At 45.4% G+C, this 27888-nt stretch overlaps 1 protein-coding gene across 2 annotated transcripts in view; it reads right to left on the bottom strand.

Annotated features, from left to right (window-relative positions):
- The window catches only part of MYO5B (myosin VB), a 344955-nt gene that overhangs the window by 133826 nt on the left and 183241 nt on the right, over positions 1-27888 (bottom strand). For both annotated transcript variants that reach the window (XM_046671362.1, XM_046671363.1), the window contains exons 5-9: positions 20144-20300; positions 11354-11497; positions 9673-9754; positions 4108-4215; positions 116-225 (exon numbers count right to left, since the gene is read on the bottom strand). In XM_046671362.1, coding sequence (XP_046527318.1) covers positions 116-225; positions 4108-4215; positions 9673-9754; positions 11354-11497; positions 20144-20300 — 601 coding nt within the window. The remainder of the gene's footprint in view (positions 1-115; positions 226-4107; positions 4216-9672; positions 9755-11353; positions 11498-20143; positions 20301-27888) is intronic.

The following is a 27888-nucleotide window of genomic DNA, read 5'->3' as shown; positions in this document are numbered from 1 at the left end:
AGAATAAATAACCTAGGAGTGTCCCCTAGGTGTAAAGACACATTTCAGTCATATAAAACTGTAAGAACCGAGTAAATTGTGTACATTTTATCTCTGGTGCTGGTACATAACTTACTGATATACTACAGGAATCACCATCACGCTCAGACTGAATCTCCACATTTCCGAGGTGCAGGATAGAAGCAATTATCTTAAAAATGCTTATCTGATGGGACTCTCTCACTCCTGAGGAAAAAAAAAAATGAATGAATGACACTTAATATCCATGGTAGGATAGAAAGGACATTTTACCCTTTTTTTAAGGACTTCAAAAAAAAATAGGTTTGATTTTCCTTTCAGGGCCAATGACTCCTAAAATGATCCAGGCTCTTCACCAAGTAATTACCACTCACAGGAATGGCTCAGAGGGCAAAGGGGCTCCCTGGACTAAAAGGGAAATATCCTGTCTCTGATTGTCCTGATCAAACCAGATGGGTCACGCCACCATTTTAACTTCTCCAGGAGCAAAGGAGACGCAGCAATCATGTAGGCTCATTTTGGACCTCATTTCAACCAAACACTTTATGGATGTTTTTATGGGTTTAATAAGAATGGTCTCTTATCTGCAGTCATTTTTCTCCCAACATAATATCCTGCAATCATCTGTGACACACATCTAAAGTGCCAATCGGGCAAGAGGAGGAGAAAATTTTCCTTGGAGTGCTGTCATGGGGCTGGATGGCCAGCTGGCTCCTAGCTGTTCCCCGATGGGGTCTGTTGTCCGCCACGCTACATGCTCCTTCATAGTTATAGACATACACACCTACCTCGGAATCACTGTGGCAGCAAACACCTATTGTCAAGTGTATTTACGCACATAAGTTATCAAAGACACGGATAATCTCTTAAAATTTATATTTAGCTTTAAGGTATTATCATTTCTTTTTGAATCACAAAAATTTCGGACTTATAAAAAAGGCTACAGAATAATATCATGAATGCCAATTTACCATTCAGTTTAAGAAATAATACAATTGTTCGTCTATATTCCTCCCCAAGTGCAGTTCATTTTAAGGCAATACTTGAGCTAACAACAGTCAGTGACACCCATTAAACAGGAGTAAAGATATGTCATTCTAGGATTAAAAACTTTACTCAGATCATCCATAAAGTGGACAACCAAACACAAACTAGACGCATTAACTCTAGACTTCAATGACGTTAGACGGCCACGGCCATGCATGCTTCAGAGCGTCAGGGATTTACTTTTTAATTTTTATTACATAATATTTTCAAAATATACAAAGTAAGAAGAGTAATACAATAAATCCCTGTTTTGGCTTAATATTATATCCCCAGGGCCTGGCACATAGTAGGTACTCAGAAACATGAGTGACAGAATGACTGAATTGATGGCTGTTACAGAGACTGCAAGTACTTGCAAATGTCTACAGAAACGTATGCATTAGTCAAATATCTGGTCTTATTTAATCTAATAATCCAAAAAAACAGTCAGAGGCCAAAAAATTTAGGCATACATCTGGGTTCAGTGTAACCGAATAAGACCAGAAAAAGGAAGACAGGTTGAAACCAGAGGCTGAGAGCCAGGACAAGACAGGAAGTTAGACGGTTATGTACCCTGTAGGGAGTAAAGCACTGGGTTTTGATCAGAGCTTAGAGTGTCCTGCTCTCAAATAGGTCCCATTAGAAGTACTAGTCAGGAAGTAGGTGCTGGGACCATCACAGGACCAGAGGGTTATATCACTTTTCTCTCCTGCACTTATTCTTAAGAACCAATGCTTTGTCAATTTCCAAAGACCTAATCACCCTGTCATGGTAGGAATTTACGTAGCAGATACTAAATCCTAAGAGGACTCCTGCACTATATCTACCAAAAAAATCCTTTCTTTATATAGGATTCTCTGAAAAAGCAGTACCTCACCATGGGAAACAAAAAACAAAGCAAACAAAATCAAAAAATAAAACCGAAGGACTAAAGCAGGGGTTGGCAACCTATGGCCAGTAGCCCACAATCTATTTTTGTAAATAAAGTTTTATTAGAACACAGTCATGGCCACTCATTTACATTTTGTCTATGGCTACTTTCACACTACAATGGCAAAGTGGGGTAGTTGCTACAGAAACCATATAGCTTACAAAGCCCAAAATATTTACAGTCTTGTTCTTTAAGAAAAAGTTTGCCAACCACTGGAATAAAAAAATGGGCATCTTTAATAAAGAGTAGGGAAGAAAGGCTTATTAAAAGAATTAATTTCACAAATGCCATTTGCTTTGAGAATGAAAGTACCCAGTCTCCTTAGAGGCTTAGAGGGAAAGACCTTCTCCTTGGATCAGCCCATGCCCACTGATCACAGCAGCACAGAGGCAGTCACCAGAGGCCTCTCCTTTCTCGGACAAACTGGGCAGAATGTATCCTGCTCAACACCACCTCCTCCAAACTTGCTCCCACCTCCGGAGGATAAAACAGCTCTGTGATGCTGAGGAAGTCAGGGGGGCCAACAATCAACTTATTATCTCTCAGCTTCAAATCTGCTCTTCTTTGCCCTGCTTTGTGATCCTGGAGCTAGACCCCATAAACATTTTCCCTCCGCTGCTTGGTCAACAGGGGGCACTGCAGTGACTCTGCCAGGCAACAGCAGCGAGATGACATTTCCAGTCTCGGTTCTGGTCCTCCATAGTTGTTATTCATCTTGGAAGCCCAGCAACCTCCCAGGTGAGCTCCAGCTGTGTCCTCAGGCCATGCTCTCCCCATTAGCAGCTGTCTTTAAGAAGTTCTGTCCCCACCACACCTGAGGCAACTGCAGGCTACCTGTACAGACCAGTGCTGGCCCACACGCTCAGGCAGATGTTGTTACCATCAGTGGGCTTCCTGATCTGGGGAGCCACATCCTCCCAGAAGTCCTTGAAATTTCAGCCACAGGTGAGGAGCTCTCCTAGTCAGTAGTTCCTTTTTTGGCTGCTCTTGCTCACCCTAGAGAGTGTTCTTTTGTACTTGCTACTTCTGGACCCCTGAAGTCCTCTTAGTCCCCATTTAGTAGTTAATCATCTACTGCTAACAATTACTCATATTAATTTTTCTCTGTTGGAATAACCAACGTGGTTTCTGTGTCCTGACTCATATTTTATCCGTACAAAAGACAAAGCATATCTCCCCACCAGTTATCCAGAGAAGTGAACAGCCTTTGGATTTCAGCACATGAAGTCCTGGTTTTCTCCCCATATAGAGATTAGAGTGTGTCCTGTTTGGCCATGTCTTATTTGGACACTGGATAAAACTTCCCTGATTCCCACCAAAGCACCAAAGCTGCTCGGGGTTAGTCACATGACTCAGAAGCCAAACGTCTGTCTCTGTCAGGGAAGGCATGGGAAAAACACAAGGGCCATTCGGAGCCACTTTGTGGGTTTCAGGCTGACGTCCCAAGCTTTGCTTTTTCAGGCTGCAGGTCCTGAGAATTTACCCCTTCAATTTCCCAGTTAAGAATGGCTCATCTTCCACTTTACCACTTGGGGCTCTGCTCCCCCAAAACTGGCAGGGGAGAATGGGCTACTTTCTTCAGCCCTACTGCTTTTTACGCTCCAGAAGACAGAGCTATCTTCCTGTTTGAAGGATTCCACTACTAAGCTCTGTATGGAAACAGGATAACAGAAACAACACTGTGCGTATGGCAGAGCTACTACACTTCACAGTCTGCTTCCAACTCAGATGCCATGATTGCGGTCCATAGGTGGCTTGGCCCCAAGGGCATGTTCTTTCTGCTAGAACACACTGCCTCTAAACCCAGACCACAGCACGAAAAGACTAGCTCTTCTTGGTTTTCCTCCTTTGGCATCAATGGCTTGAGGGAGTGAAAAGGGATACTTTGCAGTGCTTGAGAGAGCAACTCTCAAATTCGTATTTTAAGAAAGGTCAACAGAGCTCCAAGCCTTAAGTTTTGGAGCCCAAGGGCTGGGATGGAATACAAAAGTAAGAAAACGTTCACCAAGGGCAAGAAGGCTTCCCCATCAGCTGATGAAGGTTGACAAGCCAAATGGGACACTGCTCTGCTCTGCTCTTCTCTCCACGAAATCAACCCTCGGGGCCTTCGCCCCCATTCAGAAGCTCCTTACCAAGGAGTGTGAAGGCTTGTCGAGTCTTCTCAAAGTCCTCAGCATCATCCACACCCTCGATGGACGTGTCTCCTCCCTGTGATGCATAGAAAAAGTCCTCCGCGCATGCTGTGAAGGCAAGGAGGTAAGGCATCAGGCATCAGGGAGAAGCTGCATCCTGGTTTACCCGCAGATCCCAACCCATGAGAATGTCTACTCATCCCAGACCAAATTCTATTCCCAGACAGATGCGGAACCTTTTAAAATATTATCTTTATTGACAATGGCAAATGGGAGAGAAAACTGGATAACAAAAGACAGAAAACTACAAGGACAGAAAGCACTGTTGCATTTGTGTTAAGCTGGTACATGAAAAACATGTGAACATAATAGACATGTCATGAATAGTTCAGTTTACAGTAGGATTCACCACAGACTCGTCTTTAAAAAGGATCGATATACACAGGTGAAATGTAAACCCACCCTAGAATCACAGACTTCCAAGGCCATCGATCATCTTAGTCTGACATTCTCTTTGACAAATGAGGCGCAGTGATGTGCTCAAGGAGAAATGGTTTTTTCTTTGTTCACTTGTTTGACCAGGTTGGGGTACCTTGAGCTATTCGGGCACACGAACAAATGCAGGCTGAGCCCCTCACATGTCTGCTCTCATCCCCCAGCTCAATCCCTCTTCAGTCGGGCCTCTGGTAACAGCCCAGGGGACACCTGGTAAGGAGCGGCCCCGGTTCTGTCGTAGGATTCAGAGCCAATCTCAGCAGAGGGCAAAAATGCAACAAGCCCTAGGGAGCATCTGCAGTGCAGGGCTGGGCAGTCAGCACTGACGGCAACAACTGCATCTACCAAAATTACCCTTGAAATTACTTAAATTTTCTGCAAAATATAGTATCTTTGTGTGGTACAAACCTGCCCAGTACTTGGCATTTCTAAGTGTATAATGTTGGATTTTGACAAGACGCCAACACTGGACACTGGCTGGTTTTCCTCCCCCACTGAAAACCGCAGTTAAATTCTTCTCCCTTGACCTGGGTGTGACGGTGGAACGCACATCAGTTAAAGGTGCTGAGACGCAGCTTCACTGCGACTCCAGTCCTCCTTCAACACCAGTCCTTCCAGTGTGATCTCTGAAGAATTTCTTGAGTCTCTCCCTCCTCCACCCTGATGGCTACTGCCCTCGAATGACCTTCAGCATCTGTTGACTGTTGCAAAAGACTCTAAACCAGTCTCTCTCTTTCTGATCCTGTTCCTTCAAACCCACCTCCAAACTGCTGGCAACTCTGATCACACTGCTCCCCTATTGAAAGCCCTTTAGAGACCCCCGCTCCTGTCCCACTGGCCTCAAGGCAAAGGTGAAACACTCTCAAAGACCCTCCTGGATCTTTCCTGAAGTGGCCTCCTCTTGCCACTCCAGACTCATGGCTTGTCCTTCCTTCCTCATCTCTACATCCCAGATACACCAGTTTCCTTATTGTCATTCCTTAGCTCTACTTCCTGCTCATGGCTTACATGGCCTGGCCTACTTCTTCCTGGTCTCTCCCATTTCCCACTTTGTATCCTTTGTTCCAAGACACACTGAACTGCGCCAATTCCTCCGGCCAAGCAAGCATTCATTGCCAGGGCCAGCTAGGAAGTGGCAGAACCCAGCCCCCAACCTCAGTCCCACACAACCTGAGCTATACCCATCAAGGAACACATCTGTCTCCAGGAACGAATAGCAGAATTTCAGTTGTATTTTATGAGGGAAGGCTTCCTGGAGGAGTAACTTAACCCACTCTGATGACAGGAGGCACTTGAACCGGGAGAGGAAGGACTTCAGCCCTGAACTCACTCACAGCCACAGCAGAAGTGAGTTTTTATGAAGGAAGTCACATTAGGTCTTTGTGGAAGACGGCATATTTAGTCTTTCATATCTAATCACCCTGCGACCTCTGGCACTGAGTAATATAACAGTTTCAAAGGCCTAATAAAAGCACCAATTCAGTTTGCCTTTTACACTCCCTTTTCAAAGTACATCAATTTGACGATTTTTACAGTGTGCACATGAAGACGATCAAATATACCATTTACTCCCATTTCTCTGACAGGCAAACCAAGGAACCTAGGGCTTTAAGGGGTTGCCCAGGCTCTCCCTGAGTCTGGCCAGGCCTTGGGAGTCCATTACGTGATCACCCTATCGTGGAGATGGCTGTTTATCTATGACATGCCATAAACACAACCTAACTGATCAGAAGCATTGGCTGAGACACCAGAAAGATGGTCACCTGAGACTCCAAAGGAGGACACCAGACTGCCATATTGGAGGAAGGAGGCATTTTCAGCACCTATTAAAGACCCTTCGTTGTCAACAGCCAGGGCCCAACTGCCTGATGTTCTGAGTCAGACAGACCAGCCCCTACCTCCCCTGTTTCCAGTTCTTAAACTCAGGCCTGGCAGGCAACCCCTCCCAGGTGGGACCCCCTGGGTCAGTGACAGCATTCTCTCCTAAATGAATTGAATCCAGTTAAAATTAGTATCTCCTCTCCATCTGCTTCAAGGTTTGCAATCACCTCTGTTACATCACTCCCCAGACCCTCTTAGGACAGATATCCCAACAGGATGCAGTCTTCTCCTGTCTGCTTAGCCTGCCTGAATCTCAGCTCTCCTTTCAGGCCCATGAAGCTGTCACTGATTGTCCCACTCCAGAGCAATGTCTCTTGTCCTCCAGTTTGGTTATTTCTTTACTTAGAATTCTCAAGGAGAAATAAACCACAAAGTCCCATATTAGCTGGCTCAACAGGCAGACACTGGATCAGGCAGTGTACAGACCACAGAAGGGGCATGAAGGCAGTGATTAGAGGGGTGGACCACCAAAGTCACAGCCAAGGGCTTGCACTTTACCTCTGTGCAAGGCAGAGGAGGTTATTTATAAACTGTATCAATACACCTACGGGAGTGAAAAATAAGAAAGAGAATTTATTCCTTATTAATTGAAGGCTATATTTAAGGGAATGTGGGCTCATTACACTTCTTTTTACCATCATTCAGTCACACTATCACAAATTATTCATCGGACTTTTTTTTCAAAAAATCTCATCCTGAGGCCATTTTAATGCAGTAGACCACCAACAATGGGGCAGAGGAAAGTGTGGATGACCGGATGCAAATCTGTTCCCTCCACTCTCAGAAAAATGCACAAAACTCCTGCTGGGCCAAAGGGTCTCGTAGAGACTTCTGTGCATTTGAACAGCACGCTTTAGGTGAAGAAAAGGGGTGAGGCAGTCTAAATATTCACCAGGAGCTGCTGGCTAGTCCTTCCTTTACTTGATGTTTCCAGCCACTCAACCGGGGTTATCAGCAGAACTAAACGTCAAGCTTCAGGGCTCACAGTCAATCCACCCGTAAGGCTGAAGACAGCCTCACAGGCGAGCACAAGAGCTTATCAAAGGCTCTTCACTTCGCTCCAACAAGATGCTCTCAGAGGGCACATGCAGGTAAAGGAGCAATAAATGGAACTGAGTAGTTTTCAACTGCTCCAGCAGGGGCCCAAGGAGCTTGCACCTTGCCAAGACACAGAATAAGGAAAAGCCAATTTTCACCTCAATACACTCATGTAAGTGCAAAAAACATAAGGAGGATTTCTTCCCTATTACCTAAAAGCTACATTTGGGACAAAATGGTCCAAATACAGCTAGATGGATCTTGCCAGCACTTGTTCATTTTCTATAAAACTGACCTTAGAAAAAAGTTTTCACTTCCCACAGGTTGGCCTTGAAAAACCCAGCTTGGCCCTTGGCCCCACTCTTGGCAGGAAACAGGATGGCAGTGGCCTTGAACATGGCCTGCCTTCTCGGTCCCTTGCAACCATAAGCCAACATCAGAGCCCCACGGTGCCAGCACAGGGCAGTGTTCAGACAAGGCTTGTAACATTCAGCCCTTGTCCCCAGTGAGTTTATGATTTCACTCGGGAGAATCAGGCTTGCAAGCAGTGAACACCTAGAGTACAGCAAAAAACCAGCCTAATATATGCCATCCAGGGCCTCCTCCTTTGGGTCCCAATGTAAGTTTACTTCCCTTGGCAATCTTCTGACCCACCTCGGCCATGCCTCACTCAGCATATCCTTATCACTCTGCATTGTAATTGACTGTAAGCTAAGTGAGGGCAGGACCCACAACTGTTTTGTTCAACACTACCTCCCCAGTGCCTAACACTGCCCTGCCTGTGCAAGGTTTGATGAATGAATAATGAAGGAATCAATGCTAAATTGCATGGCACAGGCACCTAATGCTACAGGAATTCATAAGCAAGTAAAGCAGAGAGTTAGGGGGCAGACTGAGGTTTGAACCACTTGATATATTTTACCAACTGGGAGAACAGGCTGGAGTGGTCAGAGCTGGATCTGGTGCTGGGCTCTTAAGGTGGCTAGGACGTGGGTCCAGGACAGCAAAGCCTCAGAAGTCTGTCTCTCTCACAGTTGCAAAGACCAACCAACCTCTGTCTAGACACTCAGCTCTTCATACCATCTGTTAGTATTGGACCTCCCCATACTCCAAAAATACCGACAACAGGCCAGGGACAGGAAGTGCCACAAACACAGGATGCTGCATGGCCCCCAGGCTTACCCTCATCACATAATCCATTAGGAGATGGGCCGTGAGGACTCAGTGGCGGGAGTCAGTCAATACTCCATGACAAAGCCCCTGTGCATGGAAGGGGGAAGGGCCCAGACCCCAGGGAGAGGTGCTGCATTGGTGTGGGATCAAGAGCTAACGCCTGCTCCCTCTTCTTGCTTTGCCCTGGCTCAGTCAACAGTCTCAAGACAAACTGAAGCTCATAAGGCCCCTTGGCAAACAGCATTAGCAGAAACAAAGGGTGACTAGGACCCAATGAAAAGTTGCCTTTTTATCTGATGGGAACAGCAGGTGACATCCCACTGGCTCCAGTTGAGAGGCACTTTAGGTTGCTCCATTCCCCTGCTCCAGCATGGGTGTGCCACAGCTTCCCTGCCTGTGCCAGAGAAATCAGCACTGTGCCCGCTAACGGCCAGCAGTCCAGTGTCATTCCTCTAAGGCCCTCCTCATCTTCTGCGGTGAGGCCCAGGCTCCACAATCTCTCTCCAGCCATCCCCCATTCATCCCTGCTCTCTCCTCTCCCTCCCTCCTCTTTCTGTCTCAGTCCTTAAATATGACTTAAAACGCATTGGCCACAGTGAAGTGATGTGCATTCGCTAGATCTCTAGATCCTCATGGTTGGGATGCATTTGTTACAATGTCTACAGTGGAAACACTTTTCAAAACAATGATGCATGGAAATTCTCTTATGCTCTGCAAAATGCTGTTGCACCCCTGCCTCTAACACTCTCGAACATTCTCTGCGGCAGGTAATCTGGGTACAATTAACCCTCTTTTACTAGTTGGGCAGTGAAGCTCAAAGAGGTCTAGGGGACATGCCCACATGAGGGGCAGAGCTGAGGCAAGACCCCATGAGGAAGGCTTTGAGCAGGGCACCCTTCCTCCTCTCAGAGCCCCCAGATGTACCACCTGCCGCAGCAGAGCCCACCCCAGAGGAAGGGCACGCACTCATTTACTTACTTAGTGCGAGCTCTTTAAATTCCGGGAGGCTGGCGGCAGCACAGAGCTGGTAAAAGATGTGGTAATTCCTCTCGTCATCTGCCTGAAGGAGGAAAAAAGGTAAGCAGTTTTAGGGCAGTGACCCCAAGATCATCGCCCCGCCCAGTCTAATCCCATGGTGTTCTGGATGACAGAGGTCAAGACTTTTCCTGACACTTTCCACTACACCTCTGCCACCTTCAATTCCCACCAGATTTTCCATTCACTATTATAGGGGCTTCTTCCAACCCGAGGATTTTTACCTCTGGACTTATGCAAAAACATGTGTTTTTTTGCCTCCTACATAGAACGTCATCGCTGTTCCACAAATGGTGGATTAGTCAATCAACAAACACTGATTCAGATACGGGTGCTGCCCGGCTAATGTTGCTCAGATTGTAACTGCCCTGTGGTAGGCTCCCCTTCTCTTCTGTGAGGCTTGGAACTCAGTAAAAGCTACACCCTTGCCCTCATGTCAGGCTGGGCAGTGAGGAAAGGTCCATGACTGAGGCAGGATTTCCAGTGGACACTCAGGCCACATGTGCCTGAAGTCGGCAGAGTGGTGTGGGGCAGGGGCTGCTTCAGGAGGCCTGAGCAGAGAGAGAAAGAAAGAGAAAGGCTCATTGGGTGTTCAGAGAAGAGTCTGGCTAGAGCCACAGCCAGCACATCCGATCCACCCCCAGCACATCCGATCCACCCCCAGCACAACAGGCTGTTTGCTTTGCTGCAGTGAGATGAAGGACGTGGGGCTGTCAAACCAAACTTGAGAGATGGAGAGAAAGCCTAGCACAAAAGGGGGAAAAATAATAAAGCTGCTTAAAAAATTCATTAGATGTTGGCCAAGTATCAGCATGGAGACAAGTGTCACTGAGAGTAACAGCCGAGGCATTTTGACATCCCCTCTGAAGGCAGCCGAAACCTAAGGGCAGGGGAGCCATCCACCTCAGGGGGAGAGTATGCGGCCGGCTCACGCACCATCACCCCGGTTCAGGGACGGGATGTTGAAAGGAGGCTGGAGGAGGACTGTTCTCAGGGTTGTGAGCTGCGCTGACCACCAAAGGCCAGGGCAGAGGAGGAAGAGGGTCACCAAAAGGCCAGAGAGCAGTGGGAAGGAGGGAACGAAAGGTGAGCAAAGAGCAATGAAGAACTGAGTCGAGTGAGAAGAGGGCACTCCGTTTATTTAAAAAGGAAACTAAATATGTGGCCAAGAAGGGTTGGTTTTTTTTTTATATATATAACCCACCAAATAAGAAAGGTCCTGGGGAAAGCTGAAACCCCAGACCCTGTATGACATTCCCTTCATCATGTCTCTAAAATCCATAAGGAGCAGGGCTGTCTTATTCTTCACTGTATCTTTGGTGTCTACCACAGGGCCAGCATGTAATAGGCACTCAATAGATGTTTGTTGATTGAATCTAGAAACGATAGCCACTGAAAAATAACAATACTGGGTAAAAGATTTTTCAGGCCTGATGCCTGTAGCACTTGAATGAATACTTGTTGATGAAAGAAAAGACAGGACAAGTATATCCAATTCCAGGCTCAACAGATAAGCGGCTCTTTGGGCACAGGGAAGGGGCAGGGAGCAAGGGAGGGGGCAGGGAGCAAGGGAGGGCATAATAGATGGGAAAAAATACCAAAAGGCCTGAGTCACACCCCTCACCTGAAAGACCACTCTGGACTTCTCCAGCAGGTAGGTCCTCATGTTGGCTCCAATGATGTGGTACCTTTTGTCAAAGCCAATCTGAATATACTTCCCAAAGCGGCTGCTGTTGTCATTGCGAGTGGTTTTAGCATTTCCAATGGCCTGTACGGGACAAACAAACAAGAGGGGTGCAAAACAGGGAGGGCTCTCTTGAACTCAGGATTGTATGTTTGTGGCAGCACTCGTCTCTATTCTCTCCCTCTTCTTTCATTACAGAACCTCTCTGCTATTGGGATGAGCTAAAAACAAAACAAAACAGAAAAGAGCATTTTCCTGTCTCCTTCAGTCCTAAGGATGGCCAATGAGAGTAATGAGTTGATTTGTGGGCTCTTTAAACAGGACTAACCAGCTGGAAGGTGCATCCCATTGTCCTTCCTCTCTTCTTCCTTTTTCCTGCCTGGAATGTGCACGTGATGGCTACAGCTGTAGCAGTCATCTTGGGACCATGAGGGAAAGGTCTAGAGAATCACAGAGACTGCTGCCATGACACCTTTCGGTCACTAACCCAATGCCAGTACCCAAGAGTTCTGAACTTTTTGTGAGAAAAATAAACCCCCTGTGCTTAATTCACTTTGCTCTCCACAACTAAGCAGTCAAATATCATTCCCAACTGATAAGTGGTATTTCCTAGAAAGAGACCAAAGACCAACACCCACCCCTCCACACCTCATCACTAGGACAAATTGAAAAGCCACCTCCCTCTTGGTACTATTTCTTACACAGCAGCAGGGGCACAATTCGAAACACTTAATTTAAAAAAAATGAGTGGCTAGGTGACTGGCCTCACTGTGCAAATATTCACTTACCATAAAACATCACATTGCTACTGGATTGGTAATGAATATATTAATATTTTAATCCCTTTCAAGTTTACTTTTTAGGTAGTTAAAACACTTGAAAACTATCCACTATAACTTTTCAGTGGTCTAGGAAGTTTGGGGCACAAAGAGGTTGAAAGAAAATCCAAAATCCTAATCCACCCCCCACTGCTGCCAGCCAGCTCCACACCACGGAACTATGAGTGCCTCCTGATAGGCCTCAAACGAATAAGGCTCTGCTGGCATCTGTGATTAACGAGGCCAACAGACCAGCTGAAAGCAAATCACTGCTGTTTAAAAGGTCAAAAAGTTGACCTACAACTAATACTCACGAAAATGTCCCGTTAAGTCTTGATAAGGAAAATTATCAACCGTTCCTATCGTCGAGATGATGAAGTGCGGCCTCGAGTCCTGTACTCACTCACAGACACCCAAGCCTGGCTCCACCCTAAGGAGGCTATTCAGCCCAGGCTGGCCTCACTCTTCACAACCACTCACCCTCCACGTGCACCTGACGTGATGCCCAAACGTGTCGCACGTCTTGCCACTGCTCTCTGTTGTACTGCTGCAGCCTAAGCCCAAGTCGTCAATGTCTCTTTCCTGGACAACAGTCTCTCAACCGACCTCCGTGCGGCCACTCTCCTCTCCCATTGTCAATTCTCCACTTTACCACCAGGGTTTTCTTCTAAAATGTAAATCCGATTATTACATTGCCTTGTGGAAAATGCTTCAGTGGTTTCCACTGTCCTCTAAGTTATAAATCCTCAGGATGGCTGGCGAGGCCCTGCAGGATGACCCAGGTGTGCCTCTTGTGACTCTTGCTCTTGAGGTCCAGCCTCAAACAATCCTGAACTCTTTTCTTTCTCAAAAGCCCTATGTTCTCTCCGCCCCCACCCCAGTTCACAATGCCGTTGCCTCTGCCGCGAACAGCCTTCCCACGGCCCCTTCACCCAGCTGACTCCTCCTCGCTCTCCCAGTTTCAGCATCAGTGCTGCTTCTTCAGGAAAGTCTTCCCTGACCTCACAGGCTGGGCGAGCTCCTTCTGCCACATGCTCTTGTGGTCTCTGTACTTCCCTCATTTCCCTCCCCACGTAGCTCCATGAGATGTTACCCTCTGTCTCCATGAGAGCAAGAAATGCCCACCCGCTTCAGCATGGGATCTCCAGCACCTATCCCAGTGCACAGCACACAGCAGGCATTCAAAAATATTTGAGTGACTGCAAGAGTAAAAGAACTTGGGTTTCTGTTTTCTTTCCCGTGAAATGAGAGTTTTGGGGTCCTTGTCCTCAAAGGTCACTTGCCACACTATGGCCCTAAAATCTCCCATTGAGGCTGCAATATAAACTTCTTCTTTGGGTTTAAAATGTATAAAGCAACCCATCCAGCAGACATACAGTGTGTACCTCTGCAGAGAAGTGGGGGACAGTGTAACCCTGGCATGTTGGGCTGCTCTGAAGGACATCTTGGAGCATAGAGCACGCCCAAGGGCAGGGCAGGGCTAGAGTCTGGCCAAGCTGAAATGACTCTCAAAGAGATGATAATCAGACAAGTTTATGTCCTAAGCTCCCCCCAGTCAAGGAAGATAGGAAGACTCACACCCCCGCCCCCCGCCCAGCATCCACCAACCTCATCATCTCAACAGAGGCCTCTGTGCACCCACTTCTCCTCCATGGAGCTCTCTGATCCTTCAAGGCACCACATGACAAGCCAGTGTCACACTTTTGTAAGCCAATTCTATCTAGAAAATGGCAAGGAGGGCTGTGTTCCCTACAATGCTGGTAAAAGTGGCCTCCATCATGAACCACATCCCAGGCTGGGCTCCTTGTAGTCTCCTTTAATCCTAACAAGGACCCTAGGAGACAGGCATTAACAACTTTCATCAGACTTATGGGAAAACTTAGGCACAGAAAGGTTGAGAGGTGTGCCCAGGGTCACACGGCTGGGAAGTGGCAACACCAAGATATAAATTCACACATGCCTGAGTCCAAAGTCTGTGTTCATTCCACTCGGTTCACAGTCCTCCCCCAACTCTCCAAACCATTCACAGGACAGGAGCTGCCACACGTCGGGTAACTTCTCACATCTCAAATAGCCAGGTCAAATGGAAGGATAAAGACAAAGACATTAACCCTCACTTATCTTTTTATGAGAAAGTGGCGAAAAGCCTCTCAGAGGAGGGTAGAGCACCGACTCATTACTCTGACAACTAGTAAGTTAGGAATCTCTCTCAGGGTAACTAGTTGGTGAGGAGAAGTTTCTCCTCTTAGACTTATTTCAGCTAAATGTAGGAGGAAAGAGAGAATGGAAAAATCACCCTTTTGTCTCTCCTGATGAATTACCAGATCTGGGCTTAATCAATGGCAGCTGACATCACCGAGAGACAGCTACACATTCTGAGCCTCTTGGCGGGAGCACACTATTAATACTGCCAATAAAGGATTCTTGGTTTAAAAAAAAAAAAATCAAACCTGAATCTAATCAAGCCTCTAAATTTTACTGCCCTTTTACAGGAAATACAGGAGACAAAGGAACATGTTCACAACATTATGAAGATGCAATTAGCAAAAGCCGGTTTGTGGAATATTCTAAAGGATAATCTAGTTCCAACAAATAAGTCTCAATTCCAGTATTTCAAAAAATTCAAATTTTGTAATTTGTAAAATGGCAGTAGGAGCCTTTACCATACCTGAGATCGCTCCTCGAGATAGCTTAGGGAAAGCTTGCCAAAGGTCTGCAAGTCATCGCCAAAAGATCTATCCTCTTCACCCCCTAAGCTGCTCTGAGAAGTGGGAGACCTGCATGTAGTTATTTTTCAAATCCCTGCCAGATTTTTCTGGTTACTGACTCAGACAACATTTTGACACATGAGGAAAGCAAGTCCAGCTGTTATAGGTGATAAAAACCCAGGCTTTGACCCTCACTGAGTCCACAGGCAACAAAAGAGGAAGGTACGATGCAAGTAGTTAAAATTCGGAAAATGGGAAAATGATATAAGCAGGAAATTCACAGAAGAAACTCACATGACCAATAAACATGAGAAAAGATACTCAACCTAGGCAGTAATCAGAGAAAGGCAGACTAAAAAATGACAGAGTGGCAATAACTATGACCTTTGTAAGAAATGATCATGAGGATGTGAAGAAATGGGAACTCTCATATATTGCTATTTCAAACGTAAACTGGAACAACCATTCTGAAGAGCAATTGGGCACATCTGGTAAAAGTGAACATACATGTACCTAACAATTCAGCAACGCTACTTCTAGATATTACCTAGAGAAACTCACATAAATGTACAACTGGGTATGCACAAGAATGTTCAGTGCAGACTACATTTCACAATAAAAAAGAAATATAACCTAAATATCTACCAATAAGAGGGAACAGATAGATAAAATGTGGCATATTCACACAACAGGATACTATAAACCTGTTAAACTAAGCAAACCAGAGTATGACTCATGGATAAATTAAAAAATGTTGAGTGAAAAGCAAATCACAAACCGGTTGATAGAATATCGTACTATTTATATATGACATAACAGAACAACCTTCTTTGTGGTTTATGCATACACAAATATGCAGTAAAACAAAAATGGACTGGAACAAATAATTTCAATATAATTAAGATTTATACAATAACAAGGTACATACCGACTAGTGTGGAAACACAGAGAAGGGAGGAATTAGCCACACCCAGCAGAATGGGAAAGGCTTTAAGAAGTAGAAAATGTAGCAGATCTTAAAGTAGAATCCTATCAGCAGAGAAGGAGAAGGGATTCTACCCATGAACATAGCGTGGGCAAAGGGATTGGGGCATGTGAGAGAATGGACAAGAGTGGAGTGGCTAGAGTATGTTGAAACATGAGAGAAGACATGGGGGCTCAGTAAGGTATGTTGGGGCAGATTCTTGCATGAAGAGGTTAATAATAGTGGTAGGCCTTCTTGTTTCTTTAGCTTAAAAAAAAAAAAAGTCAAACCCTGAAAAGTATGTAGCAACTGCTCTTAGTCTCTATCGACTTTGCTCACTGTACCCCTGGCCCTCTTGCTTTCTCTCAGGATGGGGGGAGTCTCTGTGGCTCCTGGAATTGGATGCCTGCAGACTCCAGTCACCCCAAGAAGCCACATGACTCCTCTGGCCTGGACCTGGTTCTGTTCCCACTCTAACAGTCTCTTGATTACCAATGTCCTTTTAATCAGTGAAGACTTGTGAACAAATCACTCCCAGGATGCTGACAAGTTCTTACACAGAATGGGGTCAGAGAGCTCTGACACTGACAATAAATCATCTCAGTCTGCCCCAGCCAATCCCAATCCATCCTCAAGTCACCTTTAACTCAAACAAATGCCAGTTAGTGCAAGCCAGCGGGAATTCTGCCTCCTTAGACTGCCCTCAACTCTTTCTCTGTCTCCCCAGGAGGCATGTGCAGTTGCTGGGCTGTGGAAATAATGAGATGATGACAAGACTATAACTGATTGCTTCATCGGGAGGTGCCATCCTTCCCCAGGACAGGGGCAGGGTAATCAGTAATCAGCTGTCCCCTGATTAAGACATGTCTTGTGTTGGCTGTAACCCTCTGAGGAGTGATAAAGCTGACTGGGCTCCTGACACAAGGGGTCAGCTAGACTCCAAACTTAATGAAAAATCAGGTTTTGGCAGGGCAAAAGCTGCTCTTTCTCTGCTTGGCAACACTCTTTCTAATCCCATCCAGAGTTCTTCTTGGCTATAATTCTTCCTTTCCATGTTCATATCCAAGATTTCTCTCAAATAAAACACTCAATAACTGCTCAAGGGATAGTCTCTATGATGACAAAATTCTAGATTTGACAGAATGAGCCCTCAGGACTTACCCACATAGTTTCCAAAGTACCAATTTGCACAATGTAGAATTGAAGGTTTTGAGCCCAAACCGCTGTACCATTTATTTATATGACATCATGAAAGATTAGGCTCGGTTCACGTACACACTTCTCCTCCTTCAGACCTTGGCAACTGAACCATGTCTTGTGTATTTTGGGGTGCATATTGTTCTCACATTTCTCCCAAGCCAAATCACCCTGCCTCTCCAGCAGTCCACCAGCCTACTCAGGCCATAATGGATACCGAAAACATCAGATCATTTTAGACCACTGTCATTTGAAAAGCATTCCCAAAGCAAGAACTCAAAGAGACACTTGCATGCCAATGTTCACAGCATCATTATTCACACTAGCCGAAAGGGGAAAAGGACCCAAGTATCTATCAACTGAGGAACGGATAAACAAAACGTGGTATATTCTTGCAATAGAATATTATCCATCCATAAAAATAAACAGAGCACTGATACAGACTACAACATGGATGAACCTTGAAAACACTATGCTAAGCAAAATAAGCCAGACACAAAAGGACTAACATTGTATGATTCCACTTATACGAGGTACCTAGGAGGGCAAATTCAGAGAGACAGAAAAATACAAGAGAAGTTACTTGGGGAGGGGTGGAGTGGAGAATAGGGAGTTATTGTTTAATGGGTGCAGAGTTTCTGTTTGGGATGATGAAAAATTCTGAAAATGGATAGTGGTGATGGTTGCACAACACTGTAAATGTACCTAATGCCACTTAGTTGTACACTTAAAATGGTTAAAATGGTAAATTTTATATTATGTACATTTTACCACAACAAAACAACAAAATTTAAGAAAGCATTGCCCCTGTGTCTCATACCTGTTTAATAACATGGGGATCTGTATTCACTAAATTCCCATCTTGACTAACAACAGCTTTGTTCACTCACCAGAGATCAAACAGGTTTCTTCCCTTCTGTTTTGCCCAGAATAACTACTTACTTCATTTCCAAAAGAAGAGGCACTCTGTGTCTTTGAAATCTTACTACCTAAAAGATGAACTGAACTTTGAACCTCAGGGGCAAAGGAGAAGCTGAAATCCTGGTTTCACCCCCACTTGAGATGAAACACGATGCTAATGGTAGACTGCCATCTTAGCTACCTCAATTTAAATGCAGCAGGTGGTCCAAGGGAGGCCAAGCTCAAAGCCCACAGCTGATGCCTTCTGAATTGAGGCCACAGCCAGGCCTCTGCCTCAGGGCTTAGAACAAATGCTATGAGCAGACACAGACGGGCTACCAACTAAAGGACTGACAATAAGGAGTTAAATTATGGTAAAAGCATATATATAAGGTATTTTTGCAGCCAATAAGACAATTCATAAAAAGCTTAATGATATGGGAACAAGGCTTATACTGTATCATTCAGTGAAAAAGTTCGAAGGAAATATAACAAAATGTTGAACGATTATCAGCAGGCTATAGGATCATGGGGGATTATCTCCTTTCATTCTTTCATATTTTCCAGGGAGTTGTTCTTACCTTTTTAACAGGTCAATGGTTCTCAAGATGTGGGACCCAGACTAGCAGTATCAGCATCACCTATGAACTTATGTGAAATGCAGATTCTCAGGCCCATCCCAGACATGAATCAGAAACTCTGGGAGTAGGGCCCAGTAATCTGCTTTAACAAGCCCTCCAAGGCAATTCTGATGCACAGTCAAGTTTAAGAACCATTGCAATCAAATAGAAGTTTTGTTATTGTTGTTTTTATCTCTTTGGTAAAAATGCCTTCAACTGTATTGACCATTTCCCAACTCACATAAAAACAAATACTGAAATTTTCTTTTGTCAAATTCTTAGTGAATACGCTGTGTCCTTTTACTCAGCAGAGAATAAATGTTCTCCAGATAATGCAACTCTCTAGGCAGGAGATTTTGTCTGGATAATCAATGAACTCCTACGAATTGCGACTCAGAATGTACTCCTGCACTTGGTAAAGAAAGAGAGAGGGGGAACCTGGGAAGGTCCAGGCAAGTCCTTGTTCCCCTTAGCTCCAAAATAATCTGAAAGACCAACCATATTGGTGCCTCGTGTGTTAATCGATGGGGCTCAAGGCTGTGCAGAGAAATCTGATGCTATCTTGGCAGCTTTCGGCCTCGACTGAATTTCTTCTTACTAAAACAAAGAGGCTGCCCAGGGCTGGCAGAAGGGCCTACTCCCACCAGACTGGAACCCAGACAACAATGAAGAGCGTCCCCTTCAAAGGCATGAAATCAAAGCTGGTCCAGCGACTGTGCGGCCATTTAGTTCCACTCCATCAGAATTAAGTTTTTACAGAGGAAAGGAAGAAAAAGAGAAATGGAGTTCCAGCCCTGTAATATGATTCGTTACAGCAAGCTCTCAGTTTTAGGGAATCTCTCTGGCCCTGCACTTTCATCAACTGCTCTCAGCCCACCCAGCCCGGGAGGTGAGGGGCTGGTGAAGACACAGACAAGACCTGCCCCTGGTCAGTTCACGCCGTCACAGGTAACACTTTCTGAGAATCTTCAACACATTCCATGTTATCACCTACCTTTTGCCTCTGCTTTTCCCCTCAAAGATAAAATGTCTAAGTATTTGGGGCAGGGGTGAGGAAGGGAATCTTCTACCCAGGCTTCTCCATCCCTATGAGAATTGCCCTCCTGATTCACGGGCCTTCCCAGCATCAAATGGTTTCGGTGGAGCACTGATTTGCTGACACATCATGGCAGCAGGGGAGGGGAACAGCAGCAGAGGTGGCGGTAGATGAAGAAGAGAGGTCACCATTGCATTCAGCAGAGTCAAAGGACAAGGAAGACATGAAGAGGACACTCTGCCTAATCCTGGGGACCTGTAAGACACTACCAGGTCAGATTACTCCCAAATCTGTAGTCTTTAGGCACCTTCATAATTTTTTCCTCAATAGTGGACAATGGGTTCTCAGGGAGAGGCCCCAGTGCTAACCATGTGAGCTGTTTCCAAGGACCTTTGTGATCAGCCATGCAAGGCTGGACACCCAGCAGTCTCGCTGCCAGCTGAAAGAACTCCAGCCAAGAAGGCCAAGGACGTTTGGAAGGCTTTACCTCCATGATGGGACTGGATGCTAGGACCTTCTCTTCGATGTTGGTGTCACTGGCTGAGCCACCAACTGTGGCAAAATAGCGCATGGCATACTTGGCTGACACGGTCTTGCCGGCTCCAGACTCCCCGCTGACTATGATGGACTGGTTCTTCTCATCTCTGGAAGGGAGAAAGCTCTGGTCAGTTGTTGGCTGTGGAAAGGCTCTGCTGCCTTCCAGGGATTCTGTTGACAAGAACCTGAGCCCGATCAGGAGTGTGTCTCCTTCTTTTAGGGATAAATATGAGAGACAGTATAAAAATAGTCCACCCTCCCTCACATGCCTGCATAAGATTGGAAAATGGGGAGAAACACAGGAGTTTTGAAAAAGGCTTACAAATGGCACATACCCTTCTTTATGACCCACAGGAAGGGGGACACAGCCAGCTGGTCACTCTCCTAAGTTCTCTCTGGGTGCAGTACCCCTTAGATCATTCCCATATATACATGGGAGATATATATATATATGTATACACACACACACACACATATACACATCCTCTGAGAATTTACATATATACTTTCATTTCTGTTACATGCCCGTCTTGTGTCACTGTGTAAGCTATACTTTCTTCAAGAATAAGAATCTTTTCTTCTCCTCTTGTGTTTGAATCTAGCATCCCAGCAGACACAGTTTTGAACATTTTTGTTCATACAGATGTATCACAATGCTACTAACCACCAGGCTGATCTTGCCTCAAGTTTCCCAGAAATTAGATAAAATAGTTATCAATTGCAATAAGAGGGATTTCAGTCAGACTAAATGAAAGGAAGAAAGAAGATACTCTACATCAGATAAAAACGCATCTATATTTATCACTTTAAAACAGAGAGTAGGAAGACAGACAAGTAATGGAAAGAGCAGCCTATTCAGTCTCCAAGAAACATGACATTCAAGCAGGGAGTGAGAACATTTGGGCAATGAATTGCATGTAAGGACCATACTCAGCCATCTACCTCAAGTTCACAAACCCACTAGCATGAGGGCAGACACTCTGCTTTCAATCTCCAGTGCCTCTAACAGTGCCTGGTGCAAAGTACATACTCAATATATATTGTTGGAGTGGAAGCAACTTAGGGGTCAACCAGCCCCCTTCTTTTCCAGATAAGGAAACTGAGAAGTGTGAAGGTAGGTTTAGAACACAGGTCTCCTGGCAGCAGCCCAGCACTCCTAATACTAGCTCCTGTGGCTTCCTGGGTAGAGTGGGCTATAGAAGAACAGAAAGCCACCACAGGCTGCCTGCCCCAACTCGCTAATTATGAACACAATAGGTTGCAGCTTATCAGCAGAGGTGAATGAATGTTGGCCCTGCTTCTGATCTGGGCCAAAAGCCAAGAAGCTGGAAAAGTGGGGTGATGATACTGACGTCAACTATAGATGGACTAGAAAGACAGAAGAGAACTGGGCTGGAGGTGGGAGAGTCAGGTGTGGTCGCTGGACTGAAGAAACCTGAACCTTCAGCTGCTCTTTAAGGTCTGCAAAGAGCTACATGGTCTCAGCTCATAAACGGTCATCAAATGGGGAGGGACCTGAGTGAATATAGGTGGCTAGTAGACAGTGGTGAGAAGATGAAACTGGAAAGAAAAAAAAAAGATCTTTCAAATTGGCTACAGAACCAATTACTTGAAAACGTATGTAGAATCCTACCTAGTATGTGGAGGATGGACTAAGAAGTGGCTTTCTGGGATCCCTTGTAGTTCTAGCATATCATTGTTGTCAGAGTGTCTGTTTCTTCTCTCCTTGTTCCTGTCAAATCTTTACATTGAAAGGCAGCCTCTAAAGAAGCCTGTGGATGCTTATATTTCCCATTCTCATTTATTTTTTATTTTAATTTTATGTGACATCCACTGGACCCTGAGGATCATGACAGGTGTCACCTCTTCTCTCAATACTTTCATAATCAACTCCTTAGAGACCTGCTCAGAAACACAAACATCCCAGGTGATTAAGAGTAGAACAAGCTGGGCTTTCAGTCTGAAATGGACCTAAACTGGATGCCGTCTTATACTCCCTGTATCTGCAACAAGGGGAACCGGATTGTAAGAACCACACCCAAAAGTTCAGAGTTTTACCCAAAGTCTGTATGTTTAACCTAAAATAAATGGATGGGTGCAGGATATGTCTGAGTGATTAGTCCTCAGCAGAGAACCATGTCGAACGGAGAGGAATATACTGTCCAAAGAACTTAACAAAGATCCCTGGGAGCAACATAACAGATGCCAGGAGAGAATTACTCAGATCCGTGGGGGCGGGGGAGTCAGTGCTGCCAGTCTCCCTGCGGCAACACCGCACACAGGAAATTGGACTGTGAGGACAGCCCGATAACATATTACAGCTGGCAAAGACAAATACGGCAGAGACCAGTGACACTTGTCTCTTTTCACTTGCAGTGTCAAGATGGGAGCTGCCCTGTACAATCTGGTAAATGACTGAAAAGTCATGCACTGCTCAGGAAGAGAATGACTCATACAAGAGACAGAAAAGTTTGAGAAGCAAGCAGCCTGTTCTAAGGGTAAATGGTTAGCAAGCCAAAAAGCGGGCTGGTTTATGTAACAAGAAAGTGTCAGGAACTCAAAAGGAGAAGGAATCAAGGCAGGGAAACAAAAAACCTGGCAGGATGTGGAGGTAAATTTTGGTGTACGCGCGAAAATGCATGTACATGTCCAAGCTATTATCAGGAGTTATAAATATCCCAGAGTTCTTAAAATCTTCACATTTGAGGCTCTTGGGCATGGGGAAGTATGGGCAATGACCATTGGTGCTAACGCCTGCCTAACTGGTGAATCATTAGATCTGATGCTCACATGTAGGCTTAAGTCGGGTAAATTCACCTCTTCTCAGACCAACAAATACCTTTTATCAACTTTCTCACCTTAGACCAATTTAAAATATTCAAAAAGCTGATGTTTTTTACTTGGCTCCATTGCACTTTGCACATACCACCCAGCCCCATTCCTAGTCTATTACAGGGCTAGGGGCACATTATATATATATATATACACACGATTTGTAACAGCCCATAAAGTGGCCTAGGGGATGATGTGCAATGGCGCGCTCACCTTGTTCTCCATATATTAGCTTTGATTCCAACTCAATAGAGAACACAGAACCAGAATATGGGCATTAAAAGCAAACTTGAATTTGAACCTTGTTTATAGTGATCAGCTGTCTGACTTTAGATTAGGTAGTTAACTTATTTGATCCCAGGTTATCTCAGCTCTGTCTCCTATGACTTTGGACCCCTAACTACGCTCAAGCTCTTCTAGGTGCTTGCGCCTTGACTTAGGCACCTAGGTCTCTAATTCATGCTAACACTCCTGCCAGATTAAATGTCCAAAGCACAGCTCTAATCATGTTGTCCCCGCTCAAAACAGTTAAGTAGCTACTCACTACTTTCTGAATCAAGTCCAAACTCCTTAGTCGAGCATTTGAAACCCCCTACCAGGCATACCCTGAATGCTAAAAACCTGAACAAGTGAGGGCCAACTGGAGTGCTGTGAAAAGAACACTGAGATTTCAGTCTAAGGATCTGGCCTGAGTCCTGGTTCTTTGTAAGTACTAACCACATTATAGAGGATACCCTCATCTTACAGATTTGCTGCAAGATTACATGAGATGAGCTCTACACTTCTTATAAGATAGTATTGTAGTCCAGCCAAATTGGACTACTTGTCCATCTCTGAAACTGCACACTTTCCCAGGACTCTTGTTTACGGTTTTCCTTCTACCTGAAATTGCCTTCAATATACACCCTTCTACTGAAGTCCTACCCATGTCCAAAGTCCACTCCATCCTGACTCGGGTATCCTTGCAGGCAATTATTTCTCCATCTTCTGAAGTCCCACATCATTTGCTTTGTACCACCGTCACATTTCACCTTATACTGATGTCAGCTCTTGCGTGGTCATTATACTTGCTGCGTGACTTTGGGTCACTTCTTTTCTCTGGGTCTCTGTCTTTTCATCTCTACGATACAGGTTGTGACTTGGACTCCCCAAGTGACCTTGTCTATCTCTGACATTCAAAGATTCTGTGACCAAAATCCTAACAGGAAGTACAGGTAGGGAAAAGCTTTCAGTTTCAAATTCTGATTATTAATGGCTTGTTTGGGGAGAGATATTTTTAAGTATGAAATTCTAATACCCTTGAAAGACATAATCATAATCGATGGGTTGCTCCATCCATTCAGCCCAATTATAGATATGACTTAGCTGGTAACCTGGGTTAATTTGCTTTTCAATATATCCTTTTCTCCTGAGTCCAGTGAAATACCCTTTATTTAGAAAAAGAAAACCACCACCATGGAATTTGCTATCCACCCTTTATTCAGGTCCAGGCTGTCTTCAGGAAGGTATACATTACCCCAAACAGGAAAAATCTTAGGCAAGAGCCCAGGATTCTGACGTGAAGAACCCAGCCACCCCACAGCTTTCAGGCAAAACACCAACAACAAACACAGGCACACACAGCTGCTCCCCAGTTCACACTGGATCCCCATCTTTAACACCTGAGAGGCAGAACTGTTGCCAAGCCACCTCCTCCTGCAAACATTTCCCACCAAACCACTGCAGTGCTGCGAGCTCCCTGAGCAAGGTCAACAGACCTCCCCTTCCCCATCTCTGGGTGGGGCCCCTGGGGAGGATGGTGAAGCGGATGGATGTCAAGGCACCTGAAGTCACTCCACCGAAGGAGAGCCCTGTTGATCAGCCAGGGAAACACTGAGAACTCTGTTTTCAGAAATGCTGCTGAGGTGCTGTCTTGTTTGGGTTTCCTGCAGAGAATAATTTGTCACCTGTGGCCTCCCAATCAGCAGTATATACACAGAACCCTCAGAGAGACACTGCTCCAGCCATCTCTGGCTGACAGAAGCCCCAGAGAACTCCAGAACAACCATCTTAGCTGTGACGGGCAAGGCCAGGTGCCCTATCCATGGACACAAGTGGCACCACCATCCTCACACCTGGCATGCTATGTTCTAACAGCCACAGCCAGTCTACACGTTACTCATTGAACTAAGAGCTCACGGAGGGCAGGCACTCACTTTAACCTTGAATCCCCAGGGCTCCTGGCACCAAAGCCTCTCCATCCCTTCCCACTCCCCCACCCACACCTTCTCCGTGTAAGTGGCACCAGCCTCCACTCATCAACTCCAGCCAGAAACCTAGGAGGCACTGTGGATTCTTTCCTTTCCCTCAAGCTCCACATCAGGATGTCCTATTCAATTCATCTCCCAGTATAGTCTGTTCTCTTCTCTGTACCCCAGAGTTCCAGCCATCAACATCATTCTAACCCTCGCATTCTTCCTCCTATAATACATCCTCCTTATATGACCTTCCATACATAAATATCGGGTCATACCTCTCCCCTGCTTTAAGCCTTTCGATGGCATCCCTCTGCCCTCAAAGACCCAAGCTCTGCTGTGTTCAAGGCCCTGTGTGAGCCAGCACCTCCCTTTCCTGCTTTATCAAGTGTCACTCTTTTCTTTGTTCACTGTGTTCAAGTCACACAGGGATTCTTTCTTTATTCCTTCCTACTTTATAGGTGCCTGCAGCTATTTTAGCTCAAACCGATTTTCCCTTCTTTGATCTCACAACTCTTAATGCCTGGTACTCAATCATCTTCTGCCTTATGGCAGCTCAGGTATTACTGCTTTTCAGTCTAATTAATTAACCGCCTATTTACATCACGCTCGAATAATGTACAAAACTCTTAGAAATGAAGTTCGGAAAGGCCAAGCAATGTGCCTAGAGTACTCAGCTAGTTAGACAACAAGCCTGAACTTGAACACAGCCTTCCATCTCCCTGCACAGGCTCCCTCTGGGTTGTGCTGTGACATCTCTGTATTATGATTTCACCTTCTGGTATAACACAGCATCCTTAACGAACACTCCCTAACAAATCCAGCCTCAGTATAAGAGATTAGGTATGAATCAGGTGTCCTCAGCACCGGGTGGCTTAATATCACCTCTTCAGCTGAAACATCAGCTTCAGAAGCCCTTTCTTGACTGCCCTAACTTCAGAGCATTCACTATACAATTTACTAATATTTTGTTTACTTAGTCTACCTTATACTCTCGTCTCTCCCGCTAGAACATAAGTCCCATGATGGCCAATCTCAGATGGAGGGACTTGGATGGGCAGGCCAGCACTTGGATTGTGTCAAGAAGAGAGCCCTGGGGGCCGGCCCTGTGGCCGAGTGGTTAAGTTCGCATGCTCCGCTTCAGGGGGCCAGGATTTCACTGGTTCGGATCCTGGGTGCGGACATGGCACCGCTAAAAGGCCACGCTGAGGTGGCATCCCACATGCTACAACTAGAAGGACCCACAACTAAAATATACAACTATGTACTGGGGGGACTTGGGGAGAAAAAGCAGGAAAAAAAAAAAAAGAAGATTGGCAACAGTTGTTAGGTCAGGTGCCAAGCTTTAAAAAAAAAAAAAAGAAAGAAAGAAGAGAGCCCTAGCAAGGGCTATTATGTATAGTGGTCCATACAGGCCACACCGAGGGTCTGGTGCCCCCAAGATTTGTGCAAAACTGAACTTGGTGGTCCCTGCCCTGTGCTCAGTCTCCCACACTTGCCATGGGAAAGGGAGTGTGGGGGCCTGAGCCTCAGGCAGTTACAGCTCTATTTCCCTGAACTGGTCACTCCCTGAGAGAGGAAGATGAAGTGAGATCAACATGTGCTAAAGCCCCTGACACACAGCACAGCTGTGAAACAGGAGGGAGAGGAAGCATGGCTAAGGCACAGCAGGAAGGACGCCCCGTATCTGAACACATCATTAAGCCCCTCCATCCTTTCCTTCTCTAGCAACTGATCATCTGAAAATCTGGGTGTGTCTGTAGAACATATTCTGTTCGCTAATGGGATAATCAATGTACTGTGTCTTGCCTATGTCTGTCTAGTCTTTAATTCTGTTTTCAACACCGTCATCACCATACAAGTCATCTACTATAGTTTGAAAAAAAGACTACGCTAGAGAACGGGGATACAAAGAATTTTTAATTATGAATTTCTGTTCAACAAAGATATTTGTGTATCATGGAAAGAGTTAATAATTGGGAGACAGGCTAGGAAAATATAATTAAAACGAATCTTAGAAGTCATGCTGACTAAAAAAATGACAATACTATATATGGTAAGATACTATCTTTAGAAACTCAAATAAGCAGAAAGAAACAACACAATGCTTAGGGATACAAACACACAACTATATAAAAACAAAATGATATCAAAATCCTGTTAGAGTGGGGAAGGTAGGTAAAGTAAAGTGGAGGGCAGAATCAGATTTGGGAAACGGAACTGGGTTCTGTGGGGAGGTGAGGGTAAGGTTCCGGGATGGAGGGTAAGTTAGGCGGGAGGGATACAGAAAATGATGGCAGGCAGATTGGGCTCGAAACAGAGCCACAAAATTACAATGAGTCTCAAATTAAAGGCTTCCTCCCAGGGTGGGAGCACTAGACAGAACATTCTGCAGTGAGAAGGGGCTGGGACAGAAAGTTCCAAGAAGAGACCCTGTGAAGGCTTCCAACAAGAAAGCAGCCCTCAAAGTGGGAAGGAAGAAATACATCCTGGGCACCTGGAGGGAGGGCGCCTGTGGGAGAGCCCTGGTTCCAGCAGTAAGGGAGGCAGATGAACACCCCCGAGCACCTCACCATCAGGCAGCGATGTCCTACATTGCCACACCTTCCCCTCCACCAGGTAGGGTTGT

The sequence above is a fragment of the Equus quagga genome, chromosome 9 (assembly GCF_021613505.1).
Source record: "Equus quagga isolate Etosha38 chromosome 9, UCLA_HA_Equagga_1.0, whole genome shotgun sequence".
In the NCBI taxonomy this organism is placed as follows: domain Eukaryota; kingdom Metazoa; phylum Chordata; class Mammalia; order Perissodactyla; family Equidae; genus Equus; species Equus quagga.
This window is presented reverse-complemented; position numbering and strand designations above follow the sequence as displayed.